Source organism: Nestor notabilis, unplaced genomic scaffold, assembly GCF_000696875.1.
Source record: "Nestor notabilis isolate BGI_N333 unplaced genomic scaffold, ASM69687v1 scaffold7172, whole genome shotgun sequence".
In the NCBI taxonomy this organism is placed as follows: domain Eukaryota; kingdom Metazoa; phylum Chordata; class Aves; order Psittaciformes; family Psittacidae; genus Nestor; species Nestor notabilis.
The window spans coordinates 66480-83565 of NW_009917844.1; the positions used below are offsets into that span (position 1 = coordinate 66480).

The following is a 17086-nucleotide window of genomic DNA, read 5'->3' on the forward strand; positions in this document are numbered from 1 at the left end:
GCTTTCTCTAGGATGAACTGAAGTTGCCTCACACTTTCCATGGAAGTAAATACCAGTGGTTGAACTGGGAGAGAAATCATGAAAAGGTTTTGTAATTCTTGGCTGAACTTTTCCACCAATCACATTAAGAAGAGCAAGTGTAGCACAAGCATTATTTTCTACCACAACTGTTTGCCTATATGAACATAAGTGATACTCACAAATAATGGGCTGTCTGCCCCATTTTCTGTTCTTCAGTGTGTTAGTCATGAGATTGGTGCTTCACATGAAAATGGAAGTTCTCTGTCTGAGCTAACGGTGCACGCAGTTGGTCTACTGGTGCTCCAAATCCCTTGATCTGCTTTTGTATTGTCTCCCCAGCTTCTCAGCTGTTTAGAGATACTGAATTTAAAGGAAACCTAAATCCCAAGTCAAGGTAATTGTACATGTAAAGATGAAGGTGGTGTGATTTCCCCCACCCCTTACTTTCTTAGAATTCCTTGTTCCAGTCAGTAGCATCGTACTATGTAGCTAGGTCTCTTTATTTGACTTTCAGGAAAGCTAGTGGATGTTCAATTTATGCTGCCTCTTGACTAGTCTTTTAGGAATTTTCTTTTTTCTTCTCAACTAATTAAACTTTTGTTATTGCCATCGCCTCTGCTGAGAGGCTGCTTTGCCAGCTTTCATACTCACTATTGTTTTATCGTCCATTGCACTTCCTGGAGAGTAGATTGCCTCTAACATTGTTTTTTCCTTTTAAAAGTAATCCTGTAACAGCTTCCAACGTCGAATTTGGCTGTTGTTGTCTTGAAATGCATTCTATTCTATATCAAACGTACCTTAACTGATAGAGCCAAGCTCTATTTCCATGTGGAATAAGGCAGAAGATCTGAGTTTCTTGAATGGAACTGATTCTAGATATTGTTCTGATTAAAACAAGACTTTGTGCAATTGCAAAGCAGCACTCTTTGTCAGCACAGTCAAAAACCACCAGGATGTTGCCTTCTGAATTGGTATTTGTTAAGTGAAATGCAATACTTAGTTTATTTTGCCATGAGTAGTTGACAATTAATTTAAAACATAGTTCTACATATGGTGTTGCCTAGATACCTAGTCCTGCTTAATCTTTTTAATAGATAAACTGCTTTTAGTTTTCCTTACAAGAGGTCAATATAAGCTTTTTCCATGCATAGTTGTTTGGATGGATGTTGTCAGAGCTGCCACCTGCATGTTGTTTGAACATACCACATATGGCAGTTCCTATTATACTGCAAGGGTGTCCAGCGATGGCACTGGTCAGGGCTCCTCTCTGCACTTTGGGGCTGTGGGAGCACAGTACACCCTCCTCCTTCAGGTAGTGTTTTTCTAGGGAATACTCCACTTCTTGGAGGTGGTTTTCTGTAACAGGCACATTGGGGAGATCTGCTGAGACCTACAGTGCCTGCTCTTATTCAAGAGGGTAGACCTAATTCCTCCTACTGGCCAGTGAAATAAGGAACAGGACCATAAAGCTGAACCCATTGTTCTTCCAGAAAATGCAGAATTAGTGCCAGTAAATTCTTAATGTGCTTAAAAACATTGGAGTTAATTGGTTTATGCTTTTTTCTAAATGTAGATTTAAATAGTATGAAGACCACTTGCCCTTATTTTTTTTTTAAGTATCACTGTGTTTTATTTAGCTTTTAAGAATTCTAAGAACTTTTTTTTTATAATATGAAAAATATCTCTTTTTAATGATATTCCCAATCTTATTTTCAAGAGTCTGCTTTGTTTTCAGAATGTTATATTTAGAATAAAGAATGGAAGTAGTTGCCCAGGGCAACAGCTGCAGTGTACATGTGTATAGCGGGAAAGGGGAAGCACAAATGCTCTCTAAATACTGTTTTAACATTTTAAGCAACCTTTGGTGTGAGGAATTTTCAAACTCATGTGAGCCGGAACACAAATCTGATGCTAGACTTTGGGAGTGTAAGGAACGTTTTTGGTGGTTTAGAGAACTACTTTTTAGGGAGGAAAGATTTTGTTTGTTTTGGGTTTTTTCTTAATGAGATAATTTTGACAGTAGGAGTGAAACACTTACTTAACAGCTTAAGACTCAGATGGGGGGGGGGCGGCACATCTTTTAGGGGGCTTCTTCTGGGTTTCTTTAATGGGATTTCAGCTGCCTTAGAAATCTTCATCATGTATGTGTTGGAAGACCCATGGCGTATCAACTCTTAAAGGGCTGGAGTTGAGACCTCATCATTTATCAAGAGGTTTTATCCTCCCTTAGTTGGATTAAGACTTTACTGGGACTCATTTATAAATGGGACTCATATTTATAAAGCTATTTTGTCATTTTATCCTGTGGAACAGCACCTGGTAAAAATTTGGAAAGTAGGACTATGCATTAACTAATATTACAGAAGTCAGCTGGTAAAAGGAACTCGGGCACTTCTAGCACTGCAGCAAATGCCTGTATCTTTGGAGGCCCCAACTGCTTGTAAAATCTGCCTCATGGGACTTCAGAAGAGAAACTGCATTCACCACAGGGTTAGTCCTTCAAAACAGCGACTGAACAGTGGTGCCGCTGTCATCTGGGGAGGGGGCCCTTGGGAGTTTAATCAGGATGTAAACAACTTCTATCCATTCTCCCAACAGTGGGAAAAATAGGAGGTTATATGAATGAAAAGGACAATTTGAATTACAAGCAGATTAGTTTTAAGGTTCCAGTGTGGTCAGAGAAAGGGAAACTACTTCCCCCTAAAGACAAATACAACTGGCATCTTTAGAAGTTATTTTGGTCTGGAATTTATTTTTACACTTGTTACAAAGTATTATTAGGTGTTGAAGGCATCATTGAAGATGTTGTTAAATCATTTTCTCTGAGTTGCAATAAGTAGGCAAAAGCTTATTTTTGATGTATTTTGTATGCTTAAAAATTTTTGGTTGTTTGAAATAATATAAACAAAACATACTCCTAAAGTTATGGGCCAGATCTGCCACTGGATATTCAGTGCAGGTATCAAAACCAGCACATAAACATGGGGTTTCACTAACCATGAAGCCTCTTACGATTGCCAGGATAATTTTTTAATTCCTCCTCTTTGCTGTCATGTTTCAGGGAATATACTAAGATGGAAATATTTCATAAAATGCATATGATATATTAGAGCAATCAGGAATTAAAGGTTGTTTTGCTTCATAGTTCACTTTAATATTTGCAACCTAAGTACTGCAACACTGTGTTAGCACGAGAGTAGAACTGATAAATTGCAGTGTGACAAATGAGGTTAAAAGTTTTGACTGTGTCCAACAAAAGAAATTCGCTTAAATGGTCATAATGTTAAATAATATTTTGTATCTTGCCTTTTTACCCTAAAATATTTAGCGTATACTCACATTGCTTTGTTAAAACTTGCCTCTAGCACCATGAGGAAAGGAAGCCTTTCAGGGCAAAAAAATGAGAGTTTGATTCGTGTTGAGGAGCTAGAAAACCAGGAACCTATACAATAGGAAAATTAGTCTATTAACTGTCAGACAGAAAAAAATAAACTAGATAAATATTTAAAAAAAAAAAGGTAGGATTCCAGTAATGACTTAGTAATATACGTACTGTTTGTCTGCTGCTGTGATTTGGTATTCTCTCCCAGATCAAAACTGGTTTGATTTTAAGAATTTCATCTTTGCTGTAGTTCTGCTGAAACGTCAGCTTGATGAGTCATTCATTAGCTGCTGAATATTGTTTCATTTAGTTAGCTACAAACTATAATGAATGTTTCCCCAAATAAAGAGTACCAAATCAGTCTCCAGGTTGTCTTGGATATACTGGTCAGTCTCTTTTTGTTCTCACTCAGCTGTGTTCTATGAGGTAAATTGTTGAGGCCTGATGCTGCAGTTGCCACTCACAGAACTGCAACATATTGCTAGTGCAGGAGCAAAGATGAATTGCTGTAACTTGAATAACATTTGTAAGATCAGCAATGCTGGTTTGTAGAACAATGTCCATTGATCCTGTGCTGTTCCTACAGTTCTCAGACAGGCACTCCTAGAGCTGCAGAAGGGATGTTCTGCAATACTTAATACATTTTTTTTTCAAATACTTATTTAAAGGCAACCCACTGAAGGTCGATCCCGTGATGGTGGTTTACGTCTTGGAGAGATGGAACGGGATTGTTTGATAGGCTATGGAGCCAGCATGCTTCTATTGGAGAGACTGATGATTTCAAGTGATGCCTTTGAAGTGGATGTTTGTGGACAGTGTGGCTTGCTGGGGTACTCTGGCTGGTAAGTTGTCTAACTGTAATGCTTTTTGTACATCGTGGTGTCCCCTCCTCGCTTTCTCCATGTGACAAGTTTCATATTTTCATAAAACCCCTAGACCTCAGGTGCATAAAGCAAAGTACTACAGAGTAAATGTGCCTCTAGGTAACAGAACCTTGCCCTTGGCTGTAGTGCTTCTCAGTTTTAAAGTGCTCACAGACACCAATTAACAATCCCACACACCTTACTCAAAAGCAGTGTCACTGTTCAAAATTGGTATTTGGAAAATTGGTGACAGGGGAGGGTTCTTTGTTATGGTCTGATTGAAGTTAGGACTAAAGTGAGTGTGTAGTCAGTGGACATGGGGTCTCTCCTGTAGTGGGAGGACAGCTATTGTCTTCCCAGTGAGTTGTGCTTGTGGGAAAGGTTACCTTTGTTCTGTCTGCTGCCTTCCTTCTGTAGCGCCTTCCTTCTGTAATGCCTTCCTTCTGTAATGCCACCCTTGCAGGGGATTAGCAAATGCCCAGTCCTGTATTTCACCTATTTTTTGAAAAGGGGAAAGTAGCTGATGTCAGAAGAGTCAATGTATGTGACTCTTCTGACATCAGAAATAAGATTACTAGGCTAGGCTAGTCACGGACCTTCCTGGTGCAGTCACATGTTGAACCTCACAAGGCTGAAGAGAGAGAGGGGGCACAGAAGAATGGAAGAAGAAAGGAACAACCCCTGCTCTCTTTTTTTCTAGCTATGGAGTTCACAATCACGTGTACCACTTTCTTTGACCATGCCCCTCCCAAATGCCTTCTGCTTTTGTTTTATAAAACAATGAGCTCCTCTGCAAAGCATCAAACAAACACTCCAATGCCGTGTCGGAGCCTGAGGGACAAGCAGCTCTCTGGTTGGAAATTCAGCTAGCTTCTGCCCAATTGCCTTATCCCTAGGAAACTTACCTCTAGACTAGCTAATGGTCTTGCTATCTTATTCTAAATCCTAAGCCAATAGTGAGTTTATCAGCAAACAAACTTGTTTTCCAGGTAAGGGAAGCATAAAACTGGAACTCAAAATTATGTGGAGCTCACTATGGGCTTTGCTCAAACCGTCTTTTCTCTATAGTAATTTTGAGGTGCTAGATTTAAAGTTGCCCTGTAGCATGCTGGAAATACACCATTATTATTAGAAGATAGGGAAACTTATTTTTATGTTCTTTAGAAGTGTGAGGGAAATTATTTGCTTTATCTTGGTTTTGTTCTAGCCGGACAGGAAAACAGACTTGTGAGATCAATAGGAATTTATGAGATATAACGTTCTTGCAAGCTTTGAAGACAAATTCCTCCCATGACTAAGGGAGGAAAAGACAAATGATGTGAGTTACAAGTTACTGTAATATTTATGTTGGGGGAAGATGGAGAATTAGAAGGAAAAGGAGAAAGATTAATTTCTAAATACCTCGTAAGGACATTGTTGGAAACCTGCTGCATCTTGGAGATCAATATCAATCTATTGGAAGAGGCAGGAAATTGGACTTTATTCACTTCAATGCTTCAAGAGTGATTTTTCCATGATGTAATGAAGTAGGAAAGTAAGGTGTGTTCTCAGTTTGTAGACGTGTAAAAGTGAGAGCTACCGTTTCTGCCCTTTGCTCAGACCTTTCATCTGAAGCATGGGGCTTCTGCCCAGAAACAAAGCACCACATCTTTCTGCTAACAGCAGCAGCAGCAGTTCTGCTCCTTGTGGAGCAGAAGTTCAGACAGAGGCAGGTAAACACATATGCCCCTCTACTCTGCTCTTGTGAGGCCTCACTTGGAGTACTGTGTACGCTTCTGGTGTCCTCAACATAAAAATGACATGGAGCTGCTGGAGCAAGTCCAGAGGAGGGCCACGAGGATGATAAGAGGACTGGAGCACCTCCCGTATGAAGACAGGCTGAGAAAGTTGGGGCTGTTCAGTCTGGAGAAGAGAAGCTGCGTGGAGACCTCATAGCAGCCTTCCAGTATCTGAAGGGGGCCAACAAGGATGATGGGGAGGGACTCTTCGTTAGGGACTGTAGTGGTAGAACAAGGGGTAATGGGTTTAAACTTAAACAGGGGAAGTTTAGATTAGCAGTAAGGAAGAAGTTCTTCACAGTGAGTGTGGTGAGGCACTGGAATAGGTTGCCCAAGGAAGTTGTGAATGCTCCAACCCTGGAGGTGTTCAAGGCCAGACTGGACAGAGCCTTGGGCGACATGGTTTAGTGTGTGGTGTCCCTGCTTATGTCAGGGGGGTTGGAACTAGATGATCTTAAGGTCCTTTCCAACCCTAGCTCTCCTCTGATTCTATGAAATCCAGAGGAGAACTAAGGCCTGCTCTGTGCATCCTGTTGTCGATGGTGATTTTTAGTTGGGTGTTGTCCCACTGGCTTTTGTGCAGTATTTTTGAGAGTACTCAAGTGTGCTAACATTGTGTGTAACAAGTGAGGCCTTTTTCTGATCCAGCTCTCTTAAAACTAGTGCAATGCAAAGAGCAGTTGAAGGAAATCGTGTGAAAGGAAGGGCATGCCGTAAGTCAACCAGCCAACCACTTCTAACTGTGTAAAGCACTGCCTTAAAAATACTCACATGCAAATGTAGCTCCATTATTTTTTTTATAAGACCTTGGCTTTCAGAGCAGTCCTTGAAGATTTTCAGAGACCACAGGAAGTGAGGATGCCTTGAAGAAAATTAGGAATTTGAACTTTAGAAATACTATTGCGTTTTATTTTTAAGGTGCTGTTAATGTGACAAACTTCATATTTTGTAACTCTTCTTAAAAAAGAACTGTGAAAGAAACTACTGTCAGACAGAGCCAGACATTCTTAGAGCGTGATTCTGTGAAAAGCTGTCTGATGTGTGAGAGTAATCAGTGAGAGGTAGTTACTGCTAAATGGTATGCTGTGTCTACCCGTGGCTGAAGCAAGTGGCCTTATAATGAGTGTCACAGTAGAGACCAGATTACAAAAAGAAACATCCAAACGGGCCTTTTCAGTGATTCTGGCATTAACAAGACATTGCTGCAAGAAACCTTTTAAAAACGTACTGTTTGGTGGCTGGCATTAAAGGCACTTGTCCTAAGGAAGATGAGCTGTTTCTCCCAGACAAAGGCTGGGTATGTTTTTCTGCAAGATAGTGACAGCAGATCAGTGTTGGAGCCTGAGCTAGTACTTCTGCAGGGGAAGGGGACTGTTGTGGCAGTGATTGATAGAATTTGTCCCCATAAAAAAGCAGTAGAAACTTACTGTGTCGTACCAGTTTCATGCAAGTTTTCCAACGCTGCTGTTGTACTGGTGCTTGGGGGCAGGACTCCACTGAATGCAATCAGCAGAATTTGGTCCTTTTTTGATGGCAAGATGTGAAGTCCTTCTGATCCCTAGAGTCTGAGCATTTTCAAGTATACATGAGGAAAGATTTTGTTTCTGGTCCAGATATAGCCTTGGCAAAGTTGCCTTTTCCTGTCCAGTTTAGTATCATTCTAGTACCAAAATGATCTTTCAAGTACTTCACTTTGTGATCTCTGTTTGACACAGCTTTGTGCTCACTGCACCTTAACCTTTCTGGGTGGTCCTCATCCAAGTGCAAAGCAGGCCCAGAATGGTGTAGCTTTGAGCCTGGGTGCAGTGAGTAGTTTCTGCTCCTCAGCCCCTTAGTTGTAGTCAGGTGCCGTACATCTGCTCATAGCGGCAACGTTGTGCCTCATCAGACTTCCAGGGCTTGCAAGGCTGCTTCTGTTAGGAGGAATTGCTTGCTGTGCTATCACTGGAGAATGGCTTCTGGTTAGGTCACTTCCACCCACCATAAAATGTACCTATCCCTATAAATTTGGGTTGGGGAGAAGTTACAAACCTGTAGTCGAGGTCTTTTCTGTTTTAGAGGCGTGCTAGCCATTAACATTTCCCCTGGGCAACAGTGTCTACAGAAGTTTGTTGCAGGGAAACACCTAGTTCAGTCTATTACCTTTTTCCTGCCTATAGTTAGCTTTGGACAAAGCTGAAGCAATTACTGGGAATAAGTGAAGCCTCATTCCTCATCATGAAATGCAGAAATGTAATTAAGGTTTCTGTACCATTGGTTAAAAGCTTTCTTGGGTTAAAGAAAAAATAAAACAAAGAAAACAGAAAAACAAAAAGCCCAAATATGGAGCATGTGGAGGTCAAGACAACCACAATTTTCTTGGAAAATAACCAGCTCTTCAACATCCTCTATAAGTGTGTCTGTAAAAGAGAAGCAGCAGTCTGAAAAAGTAGCTGGAAGACTAACACCAACTCTCATATCCAAGAACCTTGTTAACGCTAACTAACTTTATTGGACCTGTCTCCAATGACTTCCACATGCTCTAGGTCAAGTTCACTGGTAGCAGAAACAAGTGACTGAAGCATTGGCTTTACTGTAGATATTGACTCTCAGCCTCATTCTGTACCACAGAAGCGTGTAGGAATTTTGCTAATTCTTCCTTAATTGGATCTTCAGACTCTTACAACTTTATGCCACAAATATACATTTGAAACACAGAAGCAAAAAAAGATCTTTGTCAGACCATAAGGAAGTGCTGAGTCCCTCTGTGTACCCAAAGGCCTGGCTTTCTCAACTCTCCAAAACCAGAAGATGGAATATACATGAGATTGGAAACTGATAATCATAAGAAAGATTTTTTTTGTTTCCTTTGTGTGTACATAGAGTTTGAAATTAAATAATTGAAGCAGTTGCTGCCACCACTGAATTCAAGTCCTGATACTGGAAACATGGCTGAGTGACCAGCCTATATAGTTGTTATATGATCAAGGTTACATCTATATGACAAAAATCCCTTTCCCTCAGAATTTTAAGATCCTTATTTGACCAAAGCATGCAAAGAATATGTGCTAAAGCAGTTTTACTGGTTTTCTGTCTTGACTAAAGCTATGGCTGTTGACACAAGAGATGTAAGGCGAGGAATGCCTCTTCCTCGAATATGACCTGGTTTGAGACATTATAGGGTGAAATTGCATATAAGGAAAAGCACCAAAGTGTGAACATTCTTTCTTCCTGCTGTTTTTTGTGGCATGTAGTAAGAGAAACTGGACCATTAGCCACTTTCTCAGAAATAGCTGGCTTTGTTCATGTTCTTTCCCTCATAACACAATGCTGAATTTGCCTTGGCAGTTGTGTGAGGGGTGAAGAAGTAGCCGTCAGTCCTGATAGCTACTGAGCACTGTGATTCGCCTCCAAGAAAAGCACAAGTTTACCATTAGACTCCTATTGCTTCAGTCAGATGGTTTAAAGGCTTAAAGTTGTGGCTTACTTAAGGGCTAAAACGTGTCTCAAGCACTTGTCTCTTCCTAGGGCTGAGCCCAGTGTGTAAATGCAGGTGGACAAAGCAACCAGTGGATAGGAGCAACTGTTGTGTTCCGCAGAGCTTCGTTTATGCACCAACTCTGACCTTCTTTCTGTTTGTTTCCCTAGGTGCCACTACTGCAAATCATCGTGTCATGTGTCTTCTCTGCGCATACCTTATGCCTGTAAACTCTTATTCCAAGAACTACAGTCAATGAACATCATACCTAGGCTAAAACTAGCTAAGTACAATGAATGAACATGATGAAAAATATGGGGAGAAGTACTTTACAGAAGCTGAAATCCAGCATGTATAGCTGGAAGATTTGATTGGTGAACAGGAGAAACTCTAAAATCTGAGTGGGTAGAAGGGAGGTGCAAGACAATGTAAGAAATCTTTCTTACCCATCCTACCTGGTTTTAAGTTAACAGGGGAGACTGTCAGTAGGATACACTAGGAGTAGTTATGAAAGCCTTGATTAGTCTGAGTGAGCGGGACATGAGGGAATTGTGGAATAAGGCCATGATCCAGCAAAGTACTTGTATCACTTCAAACAACCCTGTGTTTGGTTTTGAAAAGTGTTTTACTGGACTAGGGCTTGTGCTGAGCTAAACACAAATCTTATTCATAGAGGTTAAAAAGGTTCTCCAGACCAGTGTAATATGAAAGACTAATAAATGTTTTAAATAATACTGCCTGAATATGTGTTGATGGGTGTGTAAGGATGGTTGTGTAAAGTAAAGCCTTCTTATAATGTCTAAACCATTTTTTATTCCTAAAGCATTTTGTTAAAGCATTAAAATTTTGTTAAGTAGTGTCAGGCTGAAAGAAATGAAACTACTTTCTCACGAACCTGAAATCAGACATTTGGAGCGGGATTTCAGTATGCAGGTGCGTTTGTGTGCAAGCAGTGGTGGTGTTACAGTCAACCTGCTTTCAGCTAAACATACCCGCTTTCCATGAAGTTCAAGGAAGGTGACTACATATGCAGCAAGTGCGTGATAGAGCTTGTAAGCTTGTATTTGTAGATATCCTTTAAAATCCTACTGAGTAGAGGAGATTTAGTAGTATCTACTATCCTAGAGGTACTGAGGTATGCTATCCTAGAACTTCAGAACCTTTTTAAACTATGGGCATAGCTAAAACTTTTTTTAAGAACAAAAGAAAAAAAAGAACCATGAAGAACAACAAATCCTCCACTGAAAGTGAATTGGGTTTGAATGACCTGAAAGGATTTAGGAATGGCACAGCTGAATCTTTTTCATGAAATCTAAGGCCTAGAACTAAAGCAATGGATGAACTAAAGAGTCGCTTAGTAGCCTAAACTCAATTGAGCCCCTGCAAAGCAAAGCATATGGTTAACTTTTTAAGCAAAGGAGTAGTCCCAATGAGGTTGAGATGAAGTACGTGCATGTTCAGGTGCTTCAGAGCAAGAAGCACTTGAGGTCAGGGAGGATGCAGAACACTGCCCATGATCTGGAAGTCCTGAGATGCTTTTTGGCTCCTTGCGTGGCTGAATTGTGCATGCCCACCCTGATGCTGTTCCTGCAGTCATATTGCTGCTGTTCTCTTAGCTACATAAGAAGCACAGATGCATATCAGCCTGAGAAGGCTTCTTTGCAAGCTTCCACCAGAATGTTTAAACTAGTAGTTTTGTGTCAGCTTACAAATCAAGTCTGAAGGGATACATTCTATGGCTTTTTGCAATTGGACTAATGACAACACAGATGTCAACGAAGGACATTTGGGTTGGAAAAACCTTCTGAAGCACCTCTATCAGGATCTGAACAGCTCAGGACTGTTTACAGAGGGTTACAAAGGTGGTGTACTGCTTCAGACTGGAGGAAGAGGTTAACCAAAAGCCCCAGCCAAATGAAGAACCTTTGCTTTGCTCCCTGAAAGCCTCCAACGGAGGCTCGGGTGCACCAGCAGAGGGAGTGAGCCTCAAAGACTACAGCCCACTGGTGGGGGAACGTTTGGCCTGGATCAGGAAAACCTTACTGAGGGTAACATGTTCTTGCTAGCTAGTTCTCTCTGAAGTGGTCTCCTGGGTTAGAGCATTGGAGCTGCAGGACACTGAAGACTAAGGTACGTGTACGATTACACCTGCAGAAATTGAAGCAGACTTAGCAGAGATGGAGAAACAAGCAAAGGAGAATGATCATGAGTAACCCTATTGAGAGAACAGGTCTATGAGCAACCCTGAGGGGGAACCTTGCAGCTAATTTACCTCAAGCTGATGAAAGTGTGGGGATTAAAGGTTTTGTGAGTGTGAAGGAAATCCTCTGCAATAGCTGAAGTTTAGGAAGAAAGGGGCAGCCTTAGCAATGATGGATCCAGAAGAACATAGAAACTAGACACATTTGGCAGCAAGTGAGGGTCACCCACTACCTGGCGATACCTACATCAGTTCCATTTACACATCACTGCTGTCTAACCTAAGCCTGTGCGTACACCAGAGGCTTAGCTGGGTGCAGATTTTACTTGAAACTCAGATTTTTACTTCTTGCCTCTCTTTAAGAGGCTACCCATCTTCCATTGCAACAGACACCTGCGCGTAATCTCTTGGCAGTGGATTAAGCATTACAAAACCAGCAGCAGAAAGGGAACAAACAGCCGTGGATTCCTGGAATATGGTTGGTCAAAATGGCAATTCAGGGAAGGAATCCTCCTGCAGCCAGGAAGAAATTACGACACGTGGACTGATGAGGTAAAATACATCTCAGAACTCCAGAGCTGTCACACTGCTTTCCTCTGGTGAGCCTCATCTTTGCAGCCCTTTGAATTATCTTCCTAGCCAACCTCCCCTCCCCCCTGCTTTATACAGTGAATGCCTTCACAAAGAGGTCTTATGTCAGCCAAGGGCTGTGCTGCTGCAACTAGACTTGGCCAAATCAACCCTGCCATGACTCTAATTGCTGAAAGAGATACAATATTATGAACACCGCTTGACAAAGCCTTAAGGCTTTAGCACAAGGAGCTGTGGCTAGAAAACTGCCATAAAGTTTTCATTCCATCACAACTTCTCTCTTGTGTGTAGTGTCCAGGAGAGGCTTCCTAGAAATGCTATTCAGCATGAAAGTCACTAGTGTTAGTCCCAGCTGAAATGCCAAATATGGTCCACTTTCTGACGTAAACTAGAGGGATGTGCTGCTGTTGGAAGAGATACCTACCTCCATGTAGTATGCTTAATCCTTTATCTGACTTTGCAGATAGAGGATTAAATGCTATTAAAAGGTAGAAGCATTTACAGGGTTAGAAGTCAGTCATCAAGTCCATTATTTCACTGCAAAACAAAGACGTTAATTAAACGCTACCCCTTCAAAAGCTTTACATGGCCAGCTCTACTGTTCTGTTGCGAGAAACAGAATCAAGCCAGGGATGGGCTGTAGGGTGCTGTGGGGCAGAGCAGAGCATAGATCCCTTAGCCAGTTCTGGACCTGTGGGCAAGGCAGATCACTTGTTCAGAGTTCAGAAAAACACCTTCACTTCAAGTCATTTATATAACCTGTAAGTTTTTTTACTTTTTTTTGAAGGTAAATGTTTCCAAACATAGATCCTAGGCAAAACAAGCTATAAAGAAAAACGAAAACAGACTTGCTAATTTTGGCATTCAAAGCCATGGCATGAAATACAGATTTACTGAGATATAATAATTTTAAGCTGTGGGAAGTAAAAGGCTTCCACTAAGCACAGTTGGGTTAGTTTGTAATGTCCATATCTCGTTAGGAGTTTTGCTTACAAAGAAGCTTCAACACACAGCGAAGACAGCTTTAAATTCTTTGGACTCCTTGCTTACTTCTTGCTTAAACAAGGAGGAAAACTAATGAAAAACATAGACTCATGATGAAGATAAATAACTGTATGTCTTTTCTCAGTTTTTCTGATGGTAAATAGAAAAATATCTGTGGTTATAGTAAAATGGGAATAATTATTCATAATTAAAAGCCTAAAAAGACAAGAATATTTCATCAGTTAGTGGTAACAAATGGCAAACTAATAAATAGTGGTGTGCATCTGAAAATGGGTTTGCAAGCCCAGCTCCGAACACACCTGTGAATCCCGATGGTAAGTATAGCTGGTGTCACACAGCTGTAAAACCAAAACTGAAGGGGCTGAAAACACATCTGTACTTTCTCTGTCTTGAGGATGGCCCTAGTGTGAGGGAGCAGAAGCCCTGAAATGACTTGAGGACTGGCAGCCCTCCCCAGTGACCCACAGAGCAGTGCGGGGAGGGAACACCAGCCCTCCTCAGCACAAGCCTCTCTGGGTGGTGGCACAGAGCTGGCTCAGCACTGCCCAGAGGCCCCTTCAACTGCCTCTGCTCCACTTGGAGCTCAGGATTGTTTTACAACCCGTTGCCGATAGAGCAGGGCCACAGGGCACTTGATGGATTCCCTCCTCCTAAGACGTGACTTGCCCAGGGCCACAGGAAGACTGTGCCAGAACTGGGATCAGGACTCCGCAGTCCCCAGGTGCCAGACACGTGCTTGCTTAAAACTGAGCACTTCATCAAGCCGTAAAAACCAGCCAGATGGTGACTCTTTGCTATTATCTGGACCAGTGCTGGGGGGGCTTAACGTGTGCAAGGCACGGTGAAGAGCTGGATTCCAGTTTCTGTGTCTTAGGCTCAGAAGCCCAGATAATGGATCCAGATTTTAGACCTAAATGCTGCTGGAAATTTGAACGTGTTTGAACCCAAGTTCTGACTTTGGTCCGTCCTTCTCATGAAATTCTTCCACCTCAGCCTTGACCCACCGTTTTCAGTGGGGGAGTTCTTTCTTTGCAAAGGGGTAGAGAGACACAGGAGTTAAGGGCTACTTTGTCAGCCTTAGTCTGCCCTGTCTACATGGCCCTGGCCAGACCCTCTTCCAGGTAGCAAAGACTGCAGGAATTTGCCAGCAGATAAGTTTTGCCTCAAGGCAATCATTTAAGAACTCACTGTATGGACCCAGGAGGTAACTACACCCTTTCTGCCTTTCATATGTATGAACATATGTCCTGGAACACCAGAAGTCTCAGTAAAACTCTCCAAACCCAGGTTTGGAGGCCAATACAGAGATTTTTGAAGTTGGCATATTTAAAGAGTAGTTTGTGTAGCTTTATACCTGTCCCAAAGTCAACAGCAAAGATTTCTGTTGGTTACCCTGTGAATGGAGTTGGGCCTTTGTTCCACCTTCTGAAAAATCATCCCAGGCTTGCAAGCAGCTCTTTGCATCTTGCTGCTGGGGAAGAAACCAAACCAAACCAAAAACTAGTTCTCCTAACTGCAGTTACCCATTTATTTGTATATTTCCTGAAGCAGATACCTCTGAGGTGGTGCCAATGGCCACGGATCTTTTCCAATAGCTTCATTGTGTGTGTGTCTTTGTCCCCTCCTCCCAGTCAGTATATAAACAGCATGTTAGTTCCAAATCAAAAGCAATTCCCTGCTGGTAACTGCAGCAGAGCCTTTTGTCTTTCGTTAGCACGAGTTTTGGGGAGCTACTTGACCTATGCATATGCCTTACCATTCCAGACGGTGCACAGTAGTTATTGTCCACTCAGACTTAGCAGCAAAACATTATAAACATAAAAAATAACTCAAAAACTAAGAAAAGAAATCAGTGTGGTGAACAGTAAAATTCTAATTTCTTGTAAATCTATGTTCTAATAATGGGAATGTTTTTCCCTTGAACTCCCAGTGAATTGGAAACTTAAACTCTGCATTGAGGTCTCACCCTGTGAGTGAAAGGCAGGTACTGAAGGTAATTCTGTGTGCTCCAGGCAGATCAAAAGAAACTCATAATCAGTTGGTCATCTAAAAGGATATGACAGCTTCACATCCAGTTGTTCAGCAGCTTAGACGCAGTCTGGAACGGATCTTTTCTGTGTCTGTTGTCTATAATAGCTTTTAGGGCTGGCTCTTCTTCCAACACAGAGTGCAAATCCTCTGGTAACTAGTACCAGCCACACACAACAAAAGCCAGCTAAATCTGGTATGAGCTTAGAAATCGATGACTGCTTGCCCTTTTCTCATACTCAAGTCAGCAAGGGTCTCCCAGGCCGAGCGTTCTGGGCAGCAGAGCTTCTTCTAGACTCCTGTGGACACTAACACTATCCAGAAGAGTGAATTCTCTTCCTCTCTGCAGATGGAAGCTGACCGTTGTGAACAAGATGCTTTCACTGATCCCTTTTGGGAACACTGGCACTGCACTTCTCCATGAACCTGAGAACTGGAGCTGAGCAAAATTCCTTTCACAAGCATTATCAAGAGAAGATCATTTAAGGCTGACCCACGCTCATCTTCAACAGAACTGCTTTAGACATGTCTATAGTCACAGCCAGCCAGCTGCAATTCATGTTGCTTCTCTTTCAAACTAAAAAGAAGTTCCCCCCTGCCCGGTGCATGTGCAATCCATCATTTGCATGCCTCAGCTCTTCTGCTCCTTTTCTCCCAGATACCTGTATATGTGCCTGCCCAAGCCACTTTCTCTCAGTGCTTGTGTCAATTAAAGCCTTTTGAAGGAACCGGTGCACATGTTTACCTAAGCAGCCTTTTGATGTTCCTCTTCCAGTTCCTGCATCTGTCAGCATCATGCTCCCCAAGCACATACACAGAGTAGATGCCAGAAGTCATCTGTCAGCTTATTCCATATCCTGTCCTTCACCTATAGCTTCCTCAGGGGTGTTAATAAATGTAAGAGAAAGTTAACATTTCCTGTTCTGACAATGAGGATGAGTAAGCAGAAACGGAAGCCAATGCAGACACTAGAGCCTTCTCTGTTTCTCTTCCGTAGGATTTGCCCATTAGACAGCAGAGGCAGCGGAATGGAGCTGGGAAGGAGGGTGAAGAGAAGCATGGCTTCGTTCTGAGAGGAGGAGACTGCTGGCTCAGCCAAGCACAAAAGTATGGAACCACTCACAGGCTGCAGCCACTGCTAGAATGATGAAGTGTCACTGCGTGTCTGGCTGTTGCCAGCAATCCTGCAGTCTGTGCAGGGACACGTCGGGTCCAAAAGCATCCCCTGAGTCACTGAACTCAGATCCCTCGCATTGCAGACAACAGTTTTACACGACCCCGTTCACAAGCTGCTCACACTGATTCCTAAAACTAATGCAGGTTCTTGTCCCTGATAGTCTATAGGAAAACTTCTCTAGAGAACTTCAGCCTGAAGTTGCCTTGTGTATTACTCTAGCTAAATTAATACAGAACAGTTTCTGCCTTTTTGTTCTTGTGCCAACTGTTTTCTGTTGTTGGAAAAGCTCTTCTTGGTGTTTATCCCTGAAATATTTACGTTAGAGTCTAGCACCAAGGTTTAGAGTCTAGCACCAGCATAAGGAGCTTTTTATGGCAAGAAAAGTTGGTGTGGTCACAGCCTGTTGGCACAATCTACTGCAGAGTGGAAGCCAGTCATAGAAATGTGTTTTTGGAAGAGCTTGAATTATCTTGGGGATAAGCTGATATGAGCTGTCATACTTCCTCTCTGCCCCTGCTTTGCTAAACCATCAAAAGAAACTCATTCTCAGTTACTTAAAGGCAGCTTCACATCCAGTTGTTCAG

General features: G+C 42.1%; 1 protein-coding gene across 1 annotated transcript in view; it reads left to right on the plus strand.

Annotated features, from left to right (window-relative positions):
- Positions 1–10072, plus strand: part of POLR3B (polymerase (RNA) III (DNA directed) polypeptide B) — a 75597-nt gene extending 65525 nt beyond the window's left edge. The window contains exons 26-27 of the mRNA XM_010009432.1: positions 4072–4245; positions 9672–10072. Of these exons, the coding sequence (XP_010007734.1) occupies positions 4072–4245; positions 9672–9801 (304 nt within the window). The 3' untranslated portion in view covers positions 9802–10072. The remainder of the gene's footprint in view (positions 1–4071; positions 4246–9671) is intronic.
- Positions 10073–17086: the final 7014 nt, after the last annotated feature.